Genomic DNA, 26,827 nt, shown 5'->3' on the forward strand with positions numbered 1-26,827 from the left:
GCACCTGTCTTATTCTTTTGCCCTGTCATTAATCCTAATTCTACTCTAGCGGCTGTTGTTTGGGAAGTATTCTCAGGAAGACCTACTTCCATGGCAGAAAGAAAGGTCAGGTTGACTTGCACACAGAATTGTGACACTGCATATGGACGGACCTAGTTTGTGACACAGCTAAAGCCTACATTCACTCAAGAGATCAACGCTCAACTGTCACTTAAGATGAACAAAATAAACACTTGTTGTACATAATACTACTTATATTGTAAATGTGCATTTTTTGTTGATTAGAATCATGCATTGTTTGTTCAAAACACTCTTTTGTGTCACCTTGTGTAAAGGTTTGTTTGAGAATTTTGCACTGTATGCATGATAAAACCCATGTTTCTCAACCATATTTACATATTAGACCTGAAAGGGGACATCCAATAATAATTAAAAATCAATTGCAGCAACGAATCAGTTAGAACATTGGGTAAATAAATGTATGCTCCAAAACATCTCTGTAAAAGCACACTACCAATTGCAAACAGTCTCAAGATCCATGTAAAGATGCCTTCTGTATGTACCAGTATTGATGTCACTGACATATTTCCAATGCTGTTTCCATGGTCAGACTAAAAGATCCATGTGCAAACACCACCATTTGGCAGTAAATATTCATTATTTCAAGCTGAGGTTCTGTGCCCTAAATTGTTAAATACTGTTTGTCTACCTTTAACTAGAAGACTAAGCAGTATCAATATATTATGCACTACAGAATGCAAAAAAGAAAAGAGAACTACATGTAGCAGATGTGCCAAGGATGTATCATAAGTTAATTGCCACAGTTTCAGATAAATATTAAACTTATTGTTTTGTATATTTCATCCATTCACAAACTGCTCCTTAGTAATACAAAAATGTGTATGCAAATCTGGATGATTAAATAAACCCTTTTTCAACATTGACCCATAGTATAAGATAACAATGAAACCACACCCATGCAAAGGGTAACACATCATCTGCTGGTTAATGGCACATTATTCTCTTCAAAATGTATTTCAAGATAAAGCTTTAAAACAGGTCGGCACAGAAAACACAATGTGAAAGGACAATGTGTGCAATGTATAGTATTAAAACAGAAACTAAAGAACAGAATAAAGAATGTTACTGTTTAACAATTATTTGTTTGTGCTAATATCTCCTTGAAGGAAAAAATTACCCAAAGCTTCTGTATACAACCTGTTCAGAAATATAGCTTGTTTGTTAAGCATCTTCTGTGCATCTTTTCAGTACTTATTACTCATACTGCATCTAAATAAATTTTGATAAAACAGAAATTGGGATGTATCATACTGAAGTCCCTTAGAATGAATGGTAATTATGCTGATTTCAGCTTTTAAACTGCTTACACTATCAAATAGCAAAGGATAATAAGGACTATTAGAATGACATAAGCTAAAAACTAGCACAAATGTTAAAACTCAAAAACCAAAAGTATTGAAACATTTTGCTGAAATTATTTTTAAGGACAATTAAATAACAAATTCTAGAATATATTCTAGACCTAATCTTACCTCTCAATTGACACATTATACACTCTTGTATTTTTACATTAAATGTAGGTCCATGCTAGTCTTGGTTTAGCTCTTGAACGGCATACTGGATGCCATTATTATGACATTTGTAGCATTATCTATTAGTTGATGTAATTATTTATTTAATTTTTGACATTTCATTTCAAACTGAAAAGACTGCTTAGTATCATATTTATACCAGGACCAAACCTAACCTCTTACTGTAGCTGCAAAGTACAATAGTTCAAGTAGGTAGCTGTGTCAGCATGCCTAGGCTGCAAGGGAACAAGTAAAGGTTCAATGTTGAAATGAGAAGAAAGAAACACTGTTTCAGCTGTGGAGCCTACTTAGGGTGTGAAAAAGAGGAAAATCAGCAGCTGATAAATCACGGGAGGACAAAAGCCGAGAGTGAAGAGGAGGCGAGAGAAGGAGAGAAGCAAAGTGGACATTCTAGTGGTGTGAAGTCGAAAGAGGTGAAGAGAGGTGTGAAGTCAAAACCTGCAAATGAATAGAGAGGATTAGGAGGAAACGAGTCTGTCGCTGAGTGAAAGGGGGAAGGTGTGATCCTAGTTTCAGGATAATTTTGGTTTCGGATGTCCAGAAACCCCTCTTTGAGAATGCAGAGAGATCAGTATGATCATGGCAGTTAGAGGTGAAATGAGAAACTATGGGCTTGGAGAGATCTTTGATCCTCACAGCCCTGACATTTTCCCTGAAGCGATTTTGCAGTCTCCTTCCTGTTTCATCAGTGTAGATAGCATTTTCAGCAAGAGATCCAGTAAATAAGGTTGCTGGAGGTACAAGATGCACCTGGGTGATGCGGAATTGTCTAAAGGGGCCTTGAATGAGCATGTTATTGGATATATATTTACAGGTGATGCAGTGAGTTCTGTTGCAGGGGAGAGTACCTGGTGTGGATGATTGCTGAGGGCGGTCAAGGGAGCTGTGAACAAGAAAGTTATGCAGATTAGGTGGTCAGAGATATGAAATGATGGGGCAGTCAGAAAAAAAGGTACCAGTGGAGGGATCATCCTGTAAGATGGAGAAGTTGTCATTAATGGTCCTGGGGATAGAGAGGGCGTTAGGGTAGTAGTTAAGCACCAATGGAATGCGGTTGAGAAGCTGGGAGTTTCTAATTGAGTTAATGATCTGACGGCTGTCTTTAGCTTGGGAGAGGGCAATAACATGGGTGGGGTAACCTCTGTTAATAAAAGAAGAGTGCATTTTGAGGGCTTGGTTTTGGAAATCCATGTTGTTGCTGGAGTCTGAGGAACCATGAAAAAGGGATAGAATTCGAAGTATGTGTGGGGTGAAATGAGCTGTACATGAGACAGCTGTGTGAACCTGTGGATTTGTAATAGACAGAAGTAGAGATGGAAGAGTAGTTGTTCCTTTGTAGTTGCTCAGAGAAGAAGCTGCAAAAATCTACTGATTGGAACTTAATGTGCTGCTTTAGAAAACACCAAACCAAGGACTTCTCCTTCGGCAAACCATACAAAGACATGTTTTATTAAGAAGGTGAACAGAAAAGTGGGAAAGCACAACAAAATGGCAACCAATTACATTTGTATTTGAGAGCTTCCAAATGGAATTTTCCAGCAAAACAGCTCTAAAGCTGGATGCTGCACATTGGTGGTGGTGGAGGGGAGTCCCCATTACCTGTAAAGCGCTTTGAGTGGAGTGTCCAGAAAAGCGCTATATAAGTGTAAGCAATTATTATTATTAATTTTTAAAGAATCACCACGTTGAACAATGTTTTATTTCAAAATTACTCACTGAGTTTATATGTAACCCTGTCTTAAGTGGAGCCGGGTATTAAAAGTGGCTATAGATGCTCACAGATGTACTGTAGCATTGTCTTATGAACTGCAACTCCCATAAACACAACTAACTGACGACGTCTATGTCACAGTCCCTATGCTGTCTGGCTGTGGTGACAGCTAGCGGGGTCCTAGTTCTGCCATCTCACAGTTGATTGTGTTTACGGGTGCACACAGAAGGAACTCACACAGCATTCCTTTTTAATAGTTTATTTTCTAAACAATTAGAAAAAAACATGGGAGAGTTTCCAGAGATATTTAAAAGTTGGCAGTGCAGCAAGCTGGTAGCGAGGGTCTAACTGGCTCATACATATTATTTTTCATGTTTAAAACTTTTACTATGATTCAACACATTTAAACATGACACAACAATCATTTCATACATTACTATTACAATGCACTTATCTCACAATCTACTCAAATCTCGGTAACCGAACATAATTAGCTCCTGAAAATCTGTTTGGAAGGAGGGAGATCGTAAATCAAAAATAAAATTTCCATTATTTCTTATGGGGAAAATTCCACCCCGTTCCGAACCAAAGACAAGTTCACTCAAAAACCACCCAAACATATTATACCATATAGAACTTTATAGCAAGTGTAACAGTTCTTGGGGTTTTCACCCTTGCCGGTCCTGCCCTGCCAGTTTGTCTCTCACTGCCTGGGCACAAACCCCGGTCTCTGGCGTCATGCAACACGGAACTCGCTGTCTGAGCTTAAGGAAACCTCCCCTAGCCTGGCAGCTGAGATCCCTGTTATACGCAGGAACATATTCGTTACACAAGCTTAGTGATCACTGCTGTTCTACTCAAATCAGCCAACTATAGCTGTAAAATAATTAATGATATCATATTTACATATTACACTATCCATGCAATCGGCTATAATGATATGGACAATGTTGTCGACTATTACGCTAAATAATTTTTTTGTCTTCCTTAGGGCCCATAATGAACAGCAGCTACAAAACACAAAAAACATTTTGGAAATGAGAGCACAAGCTTTCACTGTGATCATGAACAAAGCATTGCTGCCTCACGCCGTCCTTAACCATAATGCCTTGCGCCCATGCAGAAACAAACAGCTGTTCGGTAGCACAGAATGTTTGCAGAAGGTCCTCAGCCATAATCGGTCACTTACAAACTTCAAAGTTCGGATTAGCGAAATTTCGTTCTTATAATGAATTACAAGATACAAATTCTTCGTGTTCAGATTAGCGAGGATTCGTATACTGAAAGTTCTTATACCAGTGTATGAGTGTACTTAGACACTTTTACCCTAGGTACTAAACACATTTAGCTTACAAAATTTTGTATTCCTCTCTGACAACACAGCCCCCAAATACACTTTTGGTACCCTTGAAACAAATATAAACACTTAAACCTTAAACAACGAAACGGTGACATTGCTAAACATAAAAATACAGACCATATAAAAAAACTTATTACTTCAGGTTTACTGGCCTTACCTAAAAAATTAGGTAACCATCAGAAGGTTTAGCAAAGGTCTAACTACCCGCCTGCACAAAGCACTCTTCCCGACTCCTGTGCCCACATCTCATCACCTGGTTACACACATTTTTAATTAATGCTTGAATTCAATAACTTGTTTGTATTTTAGACTTAAAACTATCACGTCTTCCCACTGATGCTGAATGATGATAGAGTTAGTTTAGCTAGATGATCAATGGTCATAAAATTAAAGAACCCTTTGTATCATTTTTGATTGTACTTTAGAGGTTCATTTGAGGAATATCACCAATGATTTTATTTTCTATTATTAAAACGTTGTTGTATTTGTCTGTGCTTGACACAGTTTTATGCTTTTATTTAATCAAAGTTTGTCTGTTGTACCTTTTGGCTTGTTAGTGTAAAAATCATTAAGTTATAAAATGTTCAAAATGCAGCTACCCACATACTTACTAGAACAGTTGTATGAGCTGTATTTAATAAGGGAAAGATTTTAGGTTGATTTAGCTCAATTAAAGATATTTGATTGGTCTGGGACCATCATATCTAAAGCACAAAAACTTTTCTCTCTATTCATACATGTATTAATGCAGATTGGGTCTTTTAGTGCAATGTTTCACAACTCTGGAAAATCTAGCCATACAGTATCTATCAGAGAATCAATTCAACTTTAAATCACAGTTCAAAATATATTTTCATCTCTTCAAGTTTACATTTAACTTGGAATTCTATTATTTTCTTTTTTCTTTATTCTTTTCTTTATATCTGTATGAAGCCATCCTGCCATCTATAGTATAAATCTATCTTGCCTTTGTATTGACTTGATGTGAAAACATTGATAATACATTAATAATAATATTTCATCTACAGTGGTGTGAAAAAGTGTTTGCCCCCTTCCTGATTTCTTATTTTTTTGCATGTTTGTCACACTGAAATGTTTCAGATCATCAAACAAATTGAAATATTAGACAAAGATAACAAGTAAACACAAAATGCAGTTTTTAAATGAAGGTTTTTATAATTAAGGGAAAGAAAATCCAAACCTAAATGGCCCTGTGTGAAAAAATGATTGCCCCCCCCTGTTAAAACATAAATCAACTGTGGTTTATCACATCTTTGGAAAGCTGAGTTCAATTTCTCTAGCCACACCCAGGCCCGATTACTTCCACACCTGTTCTCATCAAGAAATCATTTAAATAGGACCTGCCTGACAAAGTAGACCAAAAGATCCTCAAAAGCTAGACATCATGCTGCGATCCAAACAAATTCAGGAACAAATGAGAAACGGAGTAATTGAGATTTATCAGTCTGGAAAAGTTTATAAAGCCATTTCTAAAGCTTTGGGACTCCAGCGAACCACAGTGAGAGCCATTATCCACAAATGGCGAAAACATGGAACAGTGGTGAACCTTCCCAGGGGTGGCCGGCCGACGAAAATTACCCCAAGAGCGCAGCGACGACTCATCCAAGAGGTCACAAAAAACCCCACAACATCCAAAGAACTGCAGGCTTCACTTGCCTCAGTTAAGGTCAGTGTTCATGACTCCACCATAAGAAAGAGACTGGGCAAAAATGGCCTGCATGGCAGAGTTCCAAGACGAAAACCACTGCTGAGCAAAAAGAACATACTGTAAAGGCTCATCTCAGTTTTGCCAGAAAACATCTTGATGATCCCCAAGACTTTTAGGAAAATACTCGGTGGACCGACGAGAAAAGTTGAAATTTTTGGAAGGTGTGTGTCCCATTACATCTGGCGTAAAAGTAACACAGCATTTCAGAAAAGGAACATCATACCAACAGTAAAATATGGTGGAAGTGTGATGGTCTGGGGCTGTTTTGCTGCTTCAGGACCTGGAAGACTTGCTGTGGTAAACGGACCCATGAATTCTGCTGTCTACCAAGAACTCCTGACGGAGAATGTCCGGCCATCTGTTCGTGACCTCAAGCTGAAGCGCACGTGGGTTCTGCAGAAGGACAATGATCCAAAACACACCAGCAAGTCCACCTCTGAATGGCTTAAGAAAAACAAAATGAAGACTTTGGAGTGGCCTAGTCAAAGTCCTGACCTGAATCTGATTGAGATGTTGTGGCATGACCTTAAAAAAAGCGGTTAAGGCTCGAAAACCCTCCAATGTGGCTGAATTACAACAATTCTGCAAAGATGAGTGGGCCAAATTCCTCCACAGAGCTGTAAAAGACTCATTGCCAGTTATCGCAAACGCTTGATTGCAGTTGTTGCTGCTAAGGGTGGCCCAACCAGTTATGTTTAGGGGGCAGTCACTTTTTCACACAGGGCCATGTAGGTTTGGATTATTTTTTCTCTTAATAATAAAAACCTTCATTTAAAAACTGTATTTTGTGTTTACTTGTGTAATCTTTGTCAAATATTTCAATTTGTTTGATGATCTGAAAGATTTCAGTGTGACAAACATGCAAAAAAAAAGAAATCAGGAAGGGGGCAAACACTTTTTCACACCACTGTACATATAACATGAATTATTATTATTTTTATTAACAATAATATACTCACAATACATCAGGAGAGGGGAGGAGAGCAGAGCAGAGTGATGAAATACAATTCATAGATAGGGATTCTTAGGAGGCCATTATTGGTAAAGACCAATGGAAAATTTGGCCAGGATAAAATTAGGGGGGTAACACCTCTTTTCTTTTAGAGAAATGTCCTGGGATATTTAATGACCACAGAAAGTGTCAGTGCCTTTTTACAGCATAGTGTCCCCATCACTTTACTGAGGCATTAGAACCCACAAGACAGCAGGCTGAGCTCCACTGGCCCCACTCACACCTCTTCCAGCACCACCATTAGCTTCCCCAGGAGGTCTCTCTTCCAAGTAGCAACCAAGATCACACCTGCTTAGCTTCATCAGGTTTTCATTTGTGAATCGCAACGAGTTATATGGCTGCTGGCTGAATTGACCACACATCCCTGTATACTATAAAAAGTTGCATAGGTACCAACATTAAGTTAATATCCCTGTTAAAATATTCATTGTAGTGTACAATGGAAGGAATGTTTTATACATGGAAACAGTACACTTTGTATGGAGTTCTTTAGAACTCTGTGCAGTTTATGAACTCTATGCAAGTTGGTGTGGCAATCAATTTCTGTAACAAAAGCCCTGAATGTATTTATGTATAAAGTTTGTATAAATGTATAAAATGTATAAATTGAATGAAGGGTCTAATTGGTACAGAGGTCTGTTTACAGATTTACAGTTATCGATTAAGTTTTCTTTTGGATACAAATGTTCATCCACAATTCATGAAGATTGGTATACTAAAATGAATTTATAAAAACCCCACATGCAATTTGAATATATTTTTTTTATTACTTTTTAACTCTGTTGAGTTTTTTTTTGTGGTTTTAAAAATGTTGTCTGTAATAAATTTGCGCTGAATCATTTGGAACCATAATAAAACAAACACCTCCACTTCCCTTTATAAAATCGGTTTCAATACACCTCACCTCAGTGTAATAATTGTAAATGTAGAAAGGAAGAAAAGCTTTCAAATTGATGTAGAGCATAAGCAGAAACTTGCAGTAAGGTACAGTATCTATCATCAAATGTATGTCTTCACAAATAAAATGTGTCTAATTTTTCTCACACAGTATTTAAAAGTCTTAGCTGACCTTTTCAGTCCATTGGATATGCTAATTATAGTGATTTAACTGGCAATGTAATACTATTCTAGAGAGAACTCATGGGATGTACAAAGTGCAAAAACAAAGACAAGCACCTCTAAATGTCAGTGATGTTTTTGGTGCTGTAATTTTGCCTTCAGAGCAAAAAAAAACACATCAACTTTTAAAAATGATTGGTTTTGTTTTAGATCAAATTAAGCTGACTTGAGGACTGGTATAATATACGTTTCTGCTGTTTCATATTTGAATTACAGTTGATATCAATGTGTTAATCACAGGTTTTGCCCATTTTCATTTTTAATTAAAGCTTATGTAATTAAAAAATCAACACACTTCTGCATAATTCTTGTGTGATCACATTATTAAATGTGTTAATTAACTGTCAGATTTGTAAAAGGTGAAAATAAGCAACCACAGGCTCAGATCACTAGATGAAACAGATTTTAAATGTTCTTTAAGTTATCTGGGTCAGGCAGCATATTAATGCAAAGCATAATGATTGTTTTTTCACCTTTAATTAAAATTAAAAAAAAATATATTAAAACATATTCAAGTTATTGCACTACATCATGCTCTGTTTCATCTTAAAGCATCCCTGTTTTTTAAGTATATAGATATATACTGATACTTTGTTATGAATTTTCTGCATTTAATAAATTTTACAGTTATTTTGCAATGTTGCATCTTATATGTATTCTTTTCCCTTCTCTGTGAATCTTTTTATATATTGTGTAAGGAAATTTGTTTTTTTATAAAGCAAAAAATCATCATAGCATAATTCTTCCTCAGATCAATTGAAAATATTCAGAATTCACTTGTGAGTCACAACAAACAAAGGCCTAACCCAAAAAGCAGAAGGTGAATAGTTGGATTGAAAGCACAAGGCATTTCCCATAGATATGAAGAAGGAGTGACTGGCAAAACCTATGAAAAAACAGAGAACATTCAAACTGTGCACACTGAGGCCAGAATCATTCCCAGGACCCTTGAGCTGTGAGGCTCAGCAGTAACTGCCAAAAGAAAACATAACAAAACTTAATATATTTATATATTATAACAAAAAAACGTTTTCATGAGTGAAGGTCACATTTCAAATGAGGCTTAGATCACATTTGAAAAACCTCTAACCTATAGTCCTGTAGTGGATATTCCTACTTACCACAATTTTATAACACTAGACTTCAGCATAAAGTTTCTTACTTTTATCACCACCCAGAAGCTTCAATTATGAGAAGAGGCATGACCTTTTAAAGTCATTAGACAGTATTCCTCACTGCTGTCCAATCCATTGGGAAAAATTTAGCAAAAAAAAGCAAAATAAAATCTAGATTAAAAAAATAAGTTGATTTTATAGTTGAGACTACTAAAATCATTTTATTTTTTTATAACTTATTTTAATTAGCATTTTAAATCTGCAGCTAGCCTTGAGGTCATAGTGCTTTTACATAAATGTTTAAAGTAATTACTTATAAAAGGAAGAGGTTCTGTAAAGTCATAATTTACAATGGCTGTACATTCTCTACTTATGAGCTAACAGTTATAATTATGTTTGGGCTATTAATTATAATACTTTTACCTCAGTCAAATACAAAAACATAAGTTACATTGGATACACAATACAAAAAATACAGTGTAAGAGTACAGTAGATTATGATATTATGAAATTGTATAGTGTAGTAATACGAATTAGTTTTCAATGATTTCTATAAAATGTAAATTAGACTCCACAGTTTCTTTCCAAAATGGACAGCCCAATTACTTTTCATCTACAAATTTACATGCTTAACACATTAAATCTTTCACAAGTACTCTAGGTGTAATTCCAATTTCTAAAAAGCATTTGTAATCAAAGCATTTTATCTACAGTGCCTTGCGAAAGTATTCGGCCCCCTTGAACTTTTCAACCTTTTGCCACATTTCAGGCTTCAAACAAAGATATAAATTTTTTATTTTATGTGAAGAATCACCAACAAGTGGGACACAATTGTGAAGTGGAACGAAATCTATTGGATTTTTGAAACTTTTAACTAATAAAAAAATGAAAAGTGGGGCGTGCAAAATTATTCGGCCCCCTTGCGTTAATACTTTGTAGAGCCACCTTTTGCTGCGATTACAGCTGCAAGTCGCTTGGGGTATGTCTCTATCAGTTTTGCACATCGAGAGACTGAAATTCTTGCCCATTCTTCCTTGCAAAACAGCTCGAGCTCAGTGAGGTTGGATGGAGAGCGTTTGTGAACAGCAGTTTTCAGCTCTTTCCACAGATTCTCGATTGGATTCAGGTCTGGACTTTGACTTGGCCATTCAAACACCTGGATACGTTTATTTGTGAACCATTCCTTTGTAGATTTTGCTGTATGTTTGGGATCATTGTCTTGTTGGAAGATAAATCTCCGTCCCAGTTTCAGGTCTTTTGCAGACTCCAACAGGTTTTCATCCAGAATGGTCCTGTATTTGGCTGCATCCATCTTCCCCTCAATTTTAACCATCTTCCCTGTCCCTGCTGAAGAAAAGCAGGCCCAAACCATGATGCTGCCACCACCATGTTTGACAGTGGGGATGGTGTGTTGAGGGTGATGAGCTGTGTTGCTTTTACGCCAAACATATCGTTTTGCATTGTGGCCAAAAAGTTCGATTTTGGTTTCATCTGACCAGAGCACCTTCTTCCACATGTTTGGGGTGTCTCCCAGGTGGCTTGTGGCAAACTTTAGACGAGACTTTTTATGGATATCTTTGAGAAATGGCTTTCTTCTTGCCACTCTTCCATAAAGGCCAGATTTGTGCAGTGTAAGACTGATTGTTGTCCTAGACTCTCCCACCTCAGCTGTAGTTCTCTGCAGTTCATCCAGAGTGATCATGGGCCTCTTGGCTGCATCTCTGATCAGTCTTCTCCTTGTCTGAGCTGAAAGTTTAGAGGGATGGCCAGGTCTTGGTAGATTTGCAGTGGTCTGATACTCCTTCCATTTCAAGATGATAGCTTGCACAGTGCTCCTTGGGATGTTTGAAGCTTGGGAAATCTTTTTGTATCCAAATCCGGCTTTAAACTTCTCCACAACAGTATTATGGACCTGCCTGGTGTGTTCCTTGGTCTTCATGATGCTCTCTGCGCTTTCAACAGAACCTTGAGACTATCACAGAGCAGGTGCATTTATACAGAGACTTGATTACACACAGGTGGATTCTATTTATCACCATCAGTCATTTAGGACAACATTGGATCATTCAGAGATCCTCGCTGAACTTCTGGAGTGAGTTTGCTGCACTGAAAGTAAAGGGGCCGAATAATTTTGCACGCCCCACTTTTCATTTTTTTATTAGTTAAAAAAGTTTCAAAAATCCAATAGATTTCGTTCCACTTCACAATTGTGTCCCACTTGTTGGTGATTCTTCACATAAAATAAAAAATTTATATCTTTATGTTTGAAGCCTGAAATGTGGCAAAAGGTTGAAAAGTTCAAGGGGGCCGAATACTTTCGCAAGGCACTGTATATAGTGCATTCACTCCTTCTAGTACTATCCCATGTCATTGAATTACAAATGTCTACACATTTTCTAAGGTAGCTATTTTTAACAAAACTTTAATGCTCAAACTAAAATTTTATGGGTTCACGAAGGTGCATTTTAGCAATGTGTACACACAATTTAACAAAATGGATCATCATTGAAATGGGGTAAACACTTTTGAAAGACTTGAAATAGCTCACTGGCAGCATCAATAGTTCTATGTTCTCCCAAAGTTTCCTTGATTATCTTTGCCTTAAGAAAACTCACTTGGAGAGTTCAGTTGTAGACAAATTTAGACCAATTTCTCATCTTGAATTTCTCGGGGAAGATCTTTTCAGGGATGCTAAAGAAAGTATTGCTTAAATAGTTGATGGGTAATTAATAGTAGGTTCTAAGCAAGAAAAATCCGAATTTAGAAATTGAATTGTCATCTTTGACTGTGGGCTAAATTCTGAGTTATACATTAAGATATATTATGTCTTTTGCTAATGCTGGGAAAATACTTAATGATTTCATCATACCCAGATTGAATTAGTGAAATGCTCTTTTTGCTTGCCTTACAACAAAAACAAACCTGAAGAAAACTCTTGTACTGTAATTCCCCGTAATTCCCATGCTCATCCTTGCACTGAATACCAATAAAACCCAGAATTACTAATAAAAACAAATGGACTAGTACCATATCATATCTCTGAGCTGTCCCCATATTATCCTAAATATGACTTGAGGTCAGTCACTGAAATTGTCTACATTCCAAGGATAAGAAAGTGGAAGGCAAAAGTGCAGTAGTATTAGGATTCAGCAGTGGTAGTTTCAAATCAACAATGACCAGTACAGGATATAGGCAATCAGTGGCAGGATATAGAACAAGAGCAGATAGGTGAACAGTGAACTAAGCCAGCAGATTGCAATAATATCAGACACCAACAATGGATAAAAAACAATCTCACCTAACCTAACCTACCCAGTTAAACTGCATGCACTCTGAAGTATAGCCCCAGACAAAATCAGGGAACCAGGCAGGAGTTGCAGAGAGAAGGCAGAAACATACTGTACATTCCCAGGAGAGCTTTCTGAAGGTACCACAGAGGTACCTACGTGATATATAACCATTCAACCAGAATCATTTTTACTACTGTGAGAGGCAAAGATTGGGCATATCTAGTTGAAATACAGCTGATTAAATATTTTACACTACAGCACAGCTAAGATTTTTGTCATTTTTAGTTAAAAAGTAAACAAAACATTGAATATTGTTACTGGGGTGATATTGGAATGTTGGCGGAAACAACCAGAACAGTGAAAATAAGCCTCTGATCCAAAACATAACGGATGTAATATGCATTTGTTAAAATACAATTGTAAACCTTGAACATGAGCATGTCAACTGGGAAAAGCAGAACAAAAGAAATTTCCTCTCCTTTTTCATGGGTTTTATTCATAGAAAATGCTATCAGCAGCACATATTAAGCAGTGAGGTTAATTCAGATGTAAGAGATTTAGTGCACATTACTGGTGAAATAGGTGTTGAAGTCATGCTAATGCCAATTCTTAATTCACCTATATTTTGTGACACTTATCCCGAACTCTTTGCAATTGATACGTTTCCACTGTCTCTGGAGGACACTTAGCTTGCTGATTAGCTGTAAACAGCCTCTCAACATTAATTGCATGCAGTCCAGAACGTGAATAACTCCCTTTTTTTGTTACACACAAACACAAACAAGAAGTTATGGTAGAGTGCCCTTCAGCATGCAGCATGTTTGCTTTTGTCTTCTACTTTTGTCTTTTTGGTGTTGGGCAGAGAACACTTTGTTGATTTTAACATTTTATTAATTTTAACCTTGGTGTTTCTTTCCTGACATTTCTCAAGTGGCAAAGCCAATTCCGTGGATTTACTCATTTCTCTTTACGCTTAAGTTAAATTAAGCCACCCAAGTTTAAAGGTAGTGTGAAATAGTTTATTTCTGAACCTTGTCTTTCCATATATTTTATCGTTCTGTTCTATCATCTGAGTAACAGAATGAATCTGACACATTGGGGTGGATGAACAGGTCTTATCTTCTAGGTTAATGTAAATATACTATCTATCGAGATCCATTCAATAGAAGAAACATTATGGTTTGGTGCAATCTGCTGTATAATAGTATGAAAATCACTAAGACTGGGTAAAAATGTTCAGATGTTATAAAGCCAGCAGGTATATCACTCTGTAACTCACAACTAGTAACCCAGCTAAGCAGGTAAGAGCCTGACCAGTACCTGGATGGGAGACCTCCTGGAAAGGCTAAGGTTGCTGTTGGAAGAAATGTATCAGTAGGGATCGCCCACCCAATGGCCCATTGATGGGGACCTGTATTGTGAAAATAAAATGCACCATCCTTTCGAATGAAACTGTAAACCAAGGTCCTCTCCGTGATCATTAAAAATCCTAGGGCAGAAACCTGTAGGGGTGTTACTCTGGTGTCCTGACTTAAATAAATGAAATACCTTCATTAGGGTCTTAAAATAAGAAATATCAAAAAATGTATGGGGGGAGGGGGTGAAGGAGAAAGGTTCTGAGGAATGGGTGGGGCAATTGATAATGAGATAATTTTATACTGAGATAGTTGTTCACAAATTGACAGATAATTGTACATTCCTGTGTTTTGTTTGTGCTGTTAGTATCTTTGTTGTTAAAAAAAGCTTAATCACAAAAAATGCAAAAAGGTTGTGTCATTGAGTCCTGGGAGGTTTCATTTTTATGGAACAGTTAAAAGAGTACTGACAAGTCTAAATAATTATATAAACAATGCATTTAATCATAATTTTTTGTAATCTTTATTTCATTCTTAGTTCAATGCAGTCCACCATGTACAGTAAGTAAAAATCTTTATACAACATTTCTGATTAGGACACTCCTGCAGTCGGTATTTAATTAGAATATATAAGTATTTACTGTATTTAATATCTTAGTATTTAAGTATTCTCTAAGTATTCCTCCTTAAGAGAGAGCTCTCAGACATCAAAGCAAAAATTGCCTACTGTATATCCTCAAAACCGTGTCAAAATAAGCAGCAATACTGAGATTCTCAGTCCACTCTTAGGAATATTTGAGGGTTCAACATGAAAGGTAAAGTGATTTAAGCATGGATACAGTACAACACTCTCTCCAAATATGTCCATGTGTTTCCATGTATATAAATCTTCACAGTCAAAGAGAATACACACCACTACCTGATAGACGAAAAGTCTACTGCAGGGTTTATACTCTAGGTATGCACTAAGTGGAGCTCAGATATTTTCTATCCTTCTCCATAGTAACATGCTCCACAAGGTTCTATCTGAATGTGCCCCACATTTATGTCATTCATGGTTCACATTTTCCACTATACATTAGCATTAATGGGCTGAAATTCCATACTTTAATTTACTGTACATTGCATTCCAAATCAGTTCTCTGTTTAATTTTTTTTTAATCAATGCTGCTAGGATCAGCATTAATATGCAATTGGTTATTTAGAATGTGAAAATGTTAATTTGTCATTTATTTTTGCCTTTCTTTCGAGTTTGGTTAAAGTAAATCAAAATAAAAATCCCGTGAAGGCAATCTGATATAGAAACACTTTTTCAAAAGCTGAACCACATTTTGTCCTTTGGCTTCAACAAGCAGTTCTTCTGACATGATTCACTGGGGAAATCAAGATTTACAGCAGTCAAACTTTTATGATCACCTCGATAATATAAATCTAGTGAAAGGCATTGTAATTCTTTAAGACTCATCACAGGCAGAGGATTTATGCCTGATTTATGTATAGCATGCTTATCCTTTCTGCTTGAACTAATTATAGCAGATAGATTTTAAATAAATACCTGCCAACATGAAATAAGCTAGGTAGGTCAGTGCAATAAAACACTGCAGACCTGAATGAAACCTCTTTAATAATCTGTGCATTATACATTAAATGTTATGTTGTTTTCAGTTCTTAACATATGTGATACATACACATAAAATAAGATATGAAGATTTAAAAACATTTTTAAATGGCCAAATTTCCCATTGACCTTTACCAATCATGGCCTCCTAATAATCCCCATCTCTGAATTGGCTTCATCACTCTGTTCTCCCCACTGATGTGTGGTACTGGAGCACTATGGCTGCCATAGCATCATCCAGGTGCTGCACTTGTTTAAAACTGAAGATTACACACGTTGTCTATATTTCCTCTTTCTAAATGCTATTTGATAAATGTGAAAACTCTTGAATATGGCAAATAACATCTATTCACTTGGTCCATAATATATTGGAGAAGGAAATCATATTCTCTTGATGCTAACTTTGTTTGAGTAGTTGCCCAGACCCTGTTTTGAGCTTAAAGCTGTCTTCACTAATACACAAAATAATGCTTAAGGTTTACAGAATGCAATGCTACAGGTTTTATCATACATTGCATTTTGTGTTTTTTTGTTCACACAGGACACTGCAATTTCTTTACATTATTGAGAATATTTTATAGTTATGCTTTGAAAAACAATTAAGACAGTATATTTATCTTTTTGTGGAGTGGGTCTTAATCTGATTAATTATATCTAATTAAAATGCATACTGATAAATTGTAATTAATTTGTTCTGTACAACACTGCACTGTGAATCAACATTTTTTGTTTCTGTGAAAAACAAAAGTTTTCATAGAAAATAATTGTTGGCAGTTGTTGGACTGGATTAGTTGTTGGACTTAAAGACCTTTTCAGTTTATCAGTAACAGAAATAAGCCAAGGTTCTGCACCATGCATTGTGCTCTTTGTGGTGTTTACTTTGTTATTTTGTCACACTTGTTTTTTATAGATAGTAATTTATATACACGTTAATTTACTGAGTACAATTGAGTACAATATAGTATATTCAACCACTGCCTAGCTCCTCTCAAATTATTTGTGCAAGCACCATACAGGGAAAATATTCTATTCCATGATCCAAAAAGACAATTAATCAACTAAATGAAATTATTAATTTATTATCAGAAAATTAAGCAGTTAATCAACTAAACTAATTTACTAATGAAAATGAAGGAGCAGAAAGTGCAGAAATGGAGGATGGCAATTCCTGTTACAATGAACGTCCTACCACTTCACATTGAAGCAATGAAGCGTTTCCTAAATCGACAAGACTCTTTAGAATGGCAGCATGCACAGATTATCCCTTTTCCATTAAGTTAGTGATGTAATATGGATAGAGCTTCTTAAAAATTCAAAGAAAATTAAAAAACATTTAAACCTGAGAGCTTTAAAAGTATGCACAAATATATGTTTAATGAGATGGCTGAAGATACTGTACATGTTAAAATTATTTGAAACATTTCTTGGAGAAATGGCACTATGACCTTTAAAGAACAACAAAGGCAAAATGCATGGTAACCTTTCTTTTACATTTCAATTTTATCTCTCTGTACAGTACAGAAAAAAATCCAAGTCATACACAGAATGTATAAATATGATAACAGCAAGATATAAACTACAGTAGTTGTAAGACTTTAAAGCCCAAATAGAACTAATTTCATGGATAAATCACATTAAAAGAGTAAAACTAACAGAAGCATTACCTAGACAATGGAAACAAATACTAATACTGTATATGTTTCAATGTGATGGGGTGTGCAATTGTATTGCCTATATGTCGTTTTTGCAACTTCTGGTATTTTACCCTATTTCCTATGCCAACAACCACAGCACTTTATTTATAGTAAAGCACCTTCCTATTCTTGTAATTCACTGCATAAAAAAAACACATTTGCAAATTTTGGTGAAAGTGGTCACAAAGGTGACAATTATATCCAAGTTATACAGTAATGTATTAAACAGAATCAATATAGCAAGCACTACAACCAGTGGAGCCTATAACAGCCCAAATAGTTCAGGCCATGAAGGCCCATTGGGGAATGGGGGGGCAAGGACCACCATTTTTTTTCAACTATCTGACACTGGAAGTGGAGGTGATGTGGTCAGCATCATGCTCCGGCTGGCCTATTACCCTTGGAAGGATTAACCCCTGGTACTCATTTAGAAAACAGGCTGAGTGGACCTGGGAGCCATCTATAAGGAATTAAAGAAGGCTACATTCTTTGTCCCTACCTGGGATGGAACCCAGGACATTCCGTTCAGGAGCTAGATGCCCTTGCTGTCTGAACTACTACAGCTCCACCCAAATACTTAACTAATCCCAAAATCACATCAAGGTGACTGAAGGATCCTGTATCAGCTTACTAACTTGGGTGTTCCAGACTTTCATGGACTGCTGAGTAAAAAAATACATCTTTTAAATTCTCTTTGTGCCTCAATAACCTCCTTGCTTTGTTGATCTTAAAGTACTCCCTTGGTTTTTACCTTGAAAATGTGTTTTTGGAAGAAAGAGATATTGATTGCTTTAACCTTAGTGTACAAGGCTTTCCTTTGAGTTTAGGAATTATTCTGGACACTCTCCTTTGAAATTTTTCAGGACAGAATTATCATCGTGGCCGAAACTGATACAATATTCTTAACTGGATCTTATGACGGCTTGTTAATCATAGCTTTGTACAGCCAATTTCTTTTGAATGAGAACAAAAGAGAATTAACTCAATGCATACATGATGCGGAATTACTCCATAGTTCTGTGAAAAAATAAATAAGGAATAAATACAGTAGCTAGAAAGGTGATGGAATCTGGTTTAAATATAAGATCATATTTTTTTATCTTTTTTGTACACTACTGCCTATCATGCTCTCAATCTCTGTCTTCTTGCATATGCATTAATGGAACTGTCACATTGGATCTACAAATGCTGCCATTAAAAGTGTATCTGTGTTTTGCACAGCTTGGACCCTGAAACCTAGTTTATGCTTAGATATGAGATTCATTCCTACTGCAGAATGAAAATGGCCAGTATTAGATGATGGAAACAGCATTTTATTTTAGTGTTTAATCATACAGTATACTTTTTTTTTCAAAATATGTCAAGTGCACATGTAATCCACTTACACAATCTTTAAATAAAACTACAATTAGTTCAGTAATGAAACATCAGTTCTGAGTAAACCTCAGCTCTTTCTTGGCCCACTTAGTAGTGTAATGCTGAAAAGATTAAAACAGGCAGAACACAAGCTTTATAAAGTTAATTTCTGAAAATGCTTGCAATCTCAATTAAAATAAAATTAGTCTACCTAAACCAGAGGGCACATATTATGAATAGGTATATTGTAAATGAAGAACAATTATATAAACAGAATCAAGTTCACCACACCCTCTCTACAGGTATTCCCAAAACAATGTAAATAATTAAGCTCTACTAATCATCACAAAGTTAAGCCTATTAGAAAGGGACACAAGCTAAAACAACAAGGTGAGTGTTTATATTTCCTCAAAGAAAAGGTACAGTTAAACACTTAAAAAAATGAAAATAAAATTGGTGCAATTCTGAGATGAACACTACTTGTAGTGTTCTACTAGAACAGATTAACTACTAGCAGACTAATGAGCACAATGGTACTGTTTTCAATTTCACAGTTCATTTAAATAAAACAAAATTCATATACAATTGAAAACACACACAATGTAATAACAACAAATGTTTTATTAAGCAGTAATATTTGAAGTACAGTATATGATGTTATTGAAGATTCAGAATTAAAGACCTTAATAGGGATTTAACCAACCCTCCCAAGTTATGATTTTTTACATTGAAAGTTTTACTGATGCATTATGGTAAATTTAGCAACATTATAGGCTAAGAAAATTATACACACTACAAAGCTATGTGAAGTTTGCATATATTATTTTGTTTTTTTTTTAATTCAAATTGACATTTTTTTATCCCTGTATAGCTCTTATACAAGCACACAGTTAATGAGAATTGTGTGTGCTTTTCTCTAAAATGTGCAGTGTTGAGTCATTCACCATACAAAGACAGACGAGTGCTGTGAGCTTCAGTCTGTGTGGTCAGCTCAATGCTCCTTCCAACCTTAGCAACATTGGGTTAACTATGTGTGCCTAGAAGAGGCACCCCGATCCCATGATTATTGCCTAATGATATAGCCCAGGTTCAAACTAGCACTGTTTGGATTCGGCCTTTACTAGCTGTGTCACTATGAATCACAAAAATATTATATTAAAGAAAAAAAAACAGAGGAAAACCCATAGGTGTTAAAACTAAAAGGTATAAAATGCATTTTCTTAATATTATATTTATGTTTGGATAGATGGATTATTCAAAATGATAGTTGGGTAGTTCAAAAGTTGCCTGAGTACAAAAGTAAAGGTAGTACAATTTAATATAAAACTGGCAAAGACAGCATCACTCTTTAAAAACTGTGTTTCATAAATGCTTACCATCTTATAGTGTAATTTTTTAACTTTGACATCTGCTTTCTTGGTTACTGTATCAAAAATACAGATGGAGCCATTTGGAATATGCGGTAGCAGTCATTCCTGTGTGAAGCCATATCAGATATTAAATTGAGGAAGAAGGGCAGGAAAAAATAACCTCAGCCCCATAAAGATCAAATAGTGGCATCATAATTATATTATAGCATTAATAATACAATAATACAGCAACATCAAAGAATGATGTAGTTCAAGAAGGTACTGTAGCTGTGTCAGCATGCATAGGCTGCAAAGGAACAAGTTAAAAGTTCCATGCTGAAAAGAGAAGAAAGGAAAGAACATTTCAGTTGCGGAGCTCACACCTGAAGAAAGCTCCACAGCCAAAACATTGCGTTTCCTTTCTTCTCTTTTCAGCACAGAATAAACCTTTAACTTGTTTCATCACAGAATGATGCCACACCCCGGAAACTTAGCCGCTATATCTCAAGGACAAAATGCCCTGGGTGTCATTATTTGTGCTGTGTAGTGTGGGGAAAATGTTATGTGCAGGGGGGCAGCTTTTCAAAGCTGCCCTTAAGTTCAATTCTAGTGATACTATCTGTTTGGAGTTTGCAGGGTCTTTCCGTGTTCGCATGGTTTTCCTACCCTAGTCCATATAACATCCCAGTAGGTTAACAGGCTCCTGTGAAAATTGGACCTAATGTGGATGTGTGCTTAGTTTTTGTTTTTGTCTGTGCACTGCAATGGATTGGCATCCTGTCTTCCCTTCATGTTTCTCTCTTGCCTATTACTGTGTTGTGGTCAAAGATAGTTGGCTCTTTCTCAATTATCATCACTAAAGCTTGGCTTATTTGTTCCTGTGCCTCTCCACTGCTGCTTGCCTGGCTCAAGTTTCATCCTCTCTAATGCATCCCACCTTTCATAGCACTGTTGGATTTGTAGATCCAGCCACTGTCTGCCTCCTACAAACTGGGATGGGATGAGATGAGTTTCCTCACTAGCTCAAACAAGCAGCTCTTCAGCCATAGCTTCTCCACAGAAAAAAAAAAACTGCTCCCTCCACCTGCCATGTTGTCTTCTCTTTCTTTCAGCTCTAATGCATTATTTAAAAGAAAAAGTTTGATGGGTCTTTACTTTTTAACAAGCAATCCTACATCAGAGTAAGCACATTGCTTCACAGACCAACTCAATTTTCGGCACATCATGCGTGACACCATTGGAACCGGTACAAGCACAATGACAATGTTGCTCCCAACTTCCCAATAGATGAATCTGCCTAGGCATCTCTCTGTCACCCTATTCCCTTGATATAAATACCTTTCTTTTGCAAAACAATCATCCTCTGTAAACATGTAAAACACCAAGACAAAATGATCAGCTTACAGAAACAGTCCATACTACCACTTCTCATCCCTAACAACTTAGCAAAAACGTGTCCCTTGTACAAACATTTCAGCAGTCTTGTTCCAGACTATCAAACCAGCTCTTCCACATCCCCTTTCAATGATGAGTTCTGCATACTTTTGAATAGGGATAACTTAAGCGCTGCATTTTCTGACCAAAGTCAGGAATGAGATGTCTTCCATGTCTATGATCCCAGCCTTCACTTTCGCTTTGGTGACTCTACGTTTTGCAAATATCCATAGCAGTCACTGCTTCGCCAGCAACAGGGGACCTACTGGGCAGACCAATACTGAGCTCTGCTGATGCCTGTCCACCAGCCTTTTGATTTTCTCTTACTTCACCTGTGGGGTTTACTCTTAGGCACCATTACAAGGTTCACTCTCTCAATCTCCGGTTTAGTCTTTTACGCTACACACATCTGCTTGAACCATCATCCAAGTCAAGGGTGCTAAAGGGTACACTACAATCTTTGCAGGAGAAGGGCAAGTCAGTAATTTCAATCCAATAAAGGACAGAAGCTCCAACTGTCACTTCATGTCAGCAGCTCCTTGAAGCACTTGTGCATACTTCATGCCCTGGCTCGCAAAGCCCACATCCTAAATATTCTACAATCATATCCAATGTCTGAATCCAAAACCTCTTTGGGGTGTGTAAGAAATAATTACTGAGTTGTGTGTCCCAATTCTCGAGTTCCACTCAAATTCCAGGTCTAAAACTGATATGACCCAATCCATTTAAGAAATCTTTTCTTGTTCTTTTCAATCAGCCACCTTATCCGTCATTCTTTTCATCAATGGAAAACAAGTCCTCCAGAGCATGTTAACAAAACTGGCTTCAGTGCTGTTCGCTTCTCCGGATACTCTTTCAGAATAATTGCACATCTTCCAACATCCCATCAAAACACTAGATCAATGGTCTTTGAAGCATATGATGTGTATATCTGAACCAATCCATTCACCCAAAAGCTTGTGCATGTGTAGTTAAAGATTCTGCTTCAGTGTACTATATTTTGGGGGCAACATATCCTCAGAATGGGTGCAATTCATGCCAAATAGTTTATACATAACTTGTCTCTACATTATATTCATTAGCACTTAAATGAACTACTGAATAAATAATCATAAAATGTTTCAAAGTTGATTCTAATAACTATAACTAAGAGAGACATACCCATTGAGATGCTATCTATAATTGCAAGACCACTAGCAATGTTAGTTTAAAACGAATGATTTTAGATGCAGTACAGTTTAATAAGACAATATTGAAATTGCTTAGAAACATTCTGATTTGCAATCTGATTCTGCACTAGAATACTGTACCAAAATATATATCACTTTCTTTTTAATTAAATGAAGTGTTGCATGAATGTTGTAACTGAGGTGTTTTGCCTTCTGGCTATGTTGTGAGATTGGGAACACAGAAATCTGTTATCAGTGAACTGAAGGGAAAAGGATCGATGTGCAAATTGCATCAACAGTAAATTAGTAAACATTGCATTAGTACTTTAAGTGTTATCACTTAAAACAGCAACAAACATTTTAATTTTCACTGTGCAGTGGATATCTAATACAATATACTGTATATAGTTTGTGGTCGTGTGGCCTTTGTATCCCTAGCTCACTTAATGTCTACATCAGCACAATGTAGTAAAGACACTGACTGTTTTTATTTAAGTAGACAGTATTTTATTAAAATTAGTTTAAATTGATTGAATGAGGACCATGCCTTTGTTTTAGGCAGGCACGACTCAGTTTTGTTTTATTAAAAAAAAATCAGTTTTAAAATCAGCTACTCTATAATAGATGTTAAGCGTGTACTGTAAAAGAAAGCTGTTAAGCACATTCTTCCTCTTGCTACTTACAAATTAAGTGTTTTATTTGACAATGATGTGCAAACCCAGCATAATTCATTAATGCTTTGGGTGTTCATTATTGCCTTTTCTCACTTCTGAAAGACTCATTACCTGCATAATGGAACAGTCCTTACAACATTGAGACCTTAATTTACTGAAAATTAATCTTTTTCGCACATAAGAAAAATAATAGTAGGGTAAAATATTCAGAAACTTTTATAACAAAGTTAATTAAAGTTATTCACTAAGGGTATGATCTTGGACCTAAAATGTAAGGAAAGAGCAAAAAACAAAATCTTGTTGTGCCATAAAATCATGAACATAAATTCTACTTACAGTTGACTGTAACTTTCACTGTCTTCATATCAGGAAATGATATGTCATTTTGAGCACTGCATTCATAATCTCCAGCTTGGTCCTTGGTGATGCCGGTGATAATTAAATTCTCTCCACTTTCATACTTCTTGGCTAAAAATGGAATAATATCAATGTTAGAGAAGGGTATTGTAGGTTGTCTGTGTTTTTTTTTTTGGTGATTCTTCTGCATTGATTACCAAACATAGCATATTACACAAACATAGTAGATACTGAAACAACACTTCTTTAAGCTGAATTAGACAGAAAATGAAAGGTGTTATATGTGCACCCTAAAAGGACATCACATCATACATTCCTACTTATTCTACTGGATGGTCTTCAGAGAATTTCACACTGCCACAAAATCCTGATAATAAAGACTGTACCTTATCAGTACTTTATCCATAAGAGGGACATACCCTGTGCTCTGACCCCAAGCTTCTCTCTCCCTGTATGTGTGCCTGTGTGTCTCATGGAGAGCAAGCTGGGGTATGCAAAAAGAAATTCCTAATGCAAGAAATTGTATATGGCTAATAAAGTGATCTTATCTTACATTCCTAAAAGGTACCAATCCACTTAAAAAGATCATATGTTAAAGTGTAAAAATGCCTAATGATGCATACGTCCTTTCAATAACATGCACAAAACATTCATCATACTAAAAAGGTACAAAGACAAGTCTTGAAAGCTTATTGAAAGTGAATGACAACATATGGTGATGTCTGGGCCTTAACTGCAGGAAACAACCGTGATTTCTCCATTTTTATGTAAATTTTACTTGTCTGTTATCTAAAGCTCACTTCTAAGTTAACGGCATATTATCCCTATGTCCTTTATGAACAACTTGCAACAGTTTATACAAAGTCATAAATTAGACTACATTTTTACAAAAGGTCTCTGAATTATACAAAATAAGTAACAACTAAAAGATTGACAAATGTACCAGCAATGAGCTAAAATACACTTAAAATAACGTTCATGCACTGTTCATCCTAAGCAATTAACACAAGGGTTAGGGATGTAAAGTATCCACAGATAAAGTATTTGTCTATATATTACTGTGAGCACAGATTTCAAGATTTCAAAATAAGTCAGTCAGTAAAAGAAAAGTGTCTACTGTCATTTTACGCCACTGAGGAAGGACTCTTGGAATGTAGCACAATCCAGGAACATTGGGGAATCCACTTGAGAGGCAGCAACAGGCAGCCAAGTTGGGGACCTGAAAGCAGTAAACCAGTAGTAGCCCACAGCTGCGTTTTACTGAAACCAGAAGGGTCAAAGAACGTGCACTCAGGGTATGAGACTCAGGCTGCTTACAGACAGGTGAGTTGAGTAACCACACACACAGATAGATGTGGTGCTGTGGCTAGCTACGTAACCAGAGAGCTCAATCTGCAGCGAGGGTGAATCTGCTGGGAAGACACTAGAGTAGTGTAAGGAGCAGTGGGGAATCCAGGAGATAGGTCAAGGAGATGAGCTGGAGTCAGAGTCAAGAAAAGTCACTGTAGACGAAGCACAGGGATAATCCTGAAGAAAAGGCATCAAACGATCAAGGGTCAGAGCCGGAAACACACAGTAAACAAAACAAAGATGAGGGCTGACCCTGAAGATGAGGTCAACAGCAAGCAAACAGAGTAATAACAAATGTTAACTCAGGAACAAAAATGGGAAACACAGCAACGAAGCCTGAGGGGCTTAGAGCTGACTCAGATTTTTCAATTTAGTCAAAATAATGAAGAGTAATTTAGAACAAATCTTCTTATAATTTGCAGGAAAACATTTTGGTGGCAAAAAAGCTACTTTTTTACCCACATAAAGGTTATACATGATCTGCCTATAACATCAGAGATGACTCGAGCAAAAAGGTAAATGCTACCGTGAAGGATTTTCCAATTATTTGTCCTCTTAAACATGCTTTAAATTATTAGATAGTTAACACAAAATAAACCCCTTAATAACTTGTTTACTAACCCATGTCCCATTAATATGTCTAATTTTCCAATGCACATGCTGTTTTCCCCAACTAGAAACTAGACATAATTGGAGCTTTGAATTATTGCAACAAAAACATGTACACACACTTGGTTACATGAGATTGAGTGCAGAAAACATAAGAAAAAAAGCAAACTCCCCCCACATCGTGGGTGTAACCTTCATAGTAGGTTCAGCCTGGAGTGATTGTGGTTTAGCGTGAGTTTCTTTATTTACCAAGGGAAACTGAGTTGGGATGAGACCATCACAAAGTTAGTTTTACCCTACATGTTATGTGTTGTTGCAATAGTAATCCTGCACAGTATGAGAAGAATTATGGGTTCAGGCATTTATGTCTGTGCTTTGCTGAGGAGCCAATGGTTTATACCATCTGTGGGATTCTAAGAGATTGCATTTCAATCAGTATCCCCTCTAAAAGGTGGAATCTTCACAAGACCAGGAGAGGCCCCAATTTGACAAGCTCCATCAATCCAGATAAGATGTTTGGAAAGTATTATATATCAAAATGGCTTACAAGATAATATTGATTTTAAGTAATCAAAACAGCTTGTGCTATCATTGATTGGATTTATCTATAAAACTATATTATTAAGATTAATTTAATGCAGTGGGAAAGCAATACCAGAAACTGCATGGATTTGGATATCAAGTCTACCATAAATAAGTGTTCATATATTGTAAAACACTCATGAAGGAGAGTAATACACAATTCTTGAATGCAAAGATTGTTAAAAGCGTTAATGTTCTATAATTAAAAAAATGACAATTAATTAGACTACTCGAAATGCACAAGGAACATCTAATACAGGCCTCCATAAATCACCTTTCCCCATAATTAATGAGTGATAGATTTCAAACAAAAAGCTTGCAAATGACAAAT

General features: G+C 36.3%; 1 protein-coding gene across 4 annotated transcripts in view; it reads right to left on the minus strand.

Moving 5' to 3' along the window:
• Positions 1-26,827, minus strand: part of negr1 (neuronal growth regulator 1) — a 533,948-nt gene that overhangs the window by 140,882 nt on the left and 366,239 nt on the right. For all 4 annotated transcript variants that reach the window (XM_088598882.1, XM_088598880.1, XM_088598879.1 and 1 more), the window contains exon 4: positions 23,935-24,066. In XM_088598882.1, coding sequence (XP_088455008.1) covers positions 23,935-24,066 — 132 coding nt within the window. The remainder of the gene's footprint in view (positions 1-23,934; positions 24,067-26,827) is intronic.

This window comes from Lepisosteus platostomus, chromosome 11 (assembly GCF_059453375.1).
Source record: "Lepisosteus platostomus isolate fLepPlt1 chromosome 11, fLepPlt1.hap1, whole genome shotgun sequence".
NCBI classification, from domain to species: Eukaryota; Metazoa; Chordata; class Actinopteri; order Semionotiformes; family Lepisosteidae; genus Lepisosteus; species Lepisosteus platostomus.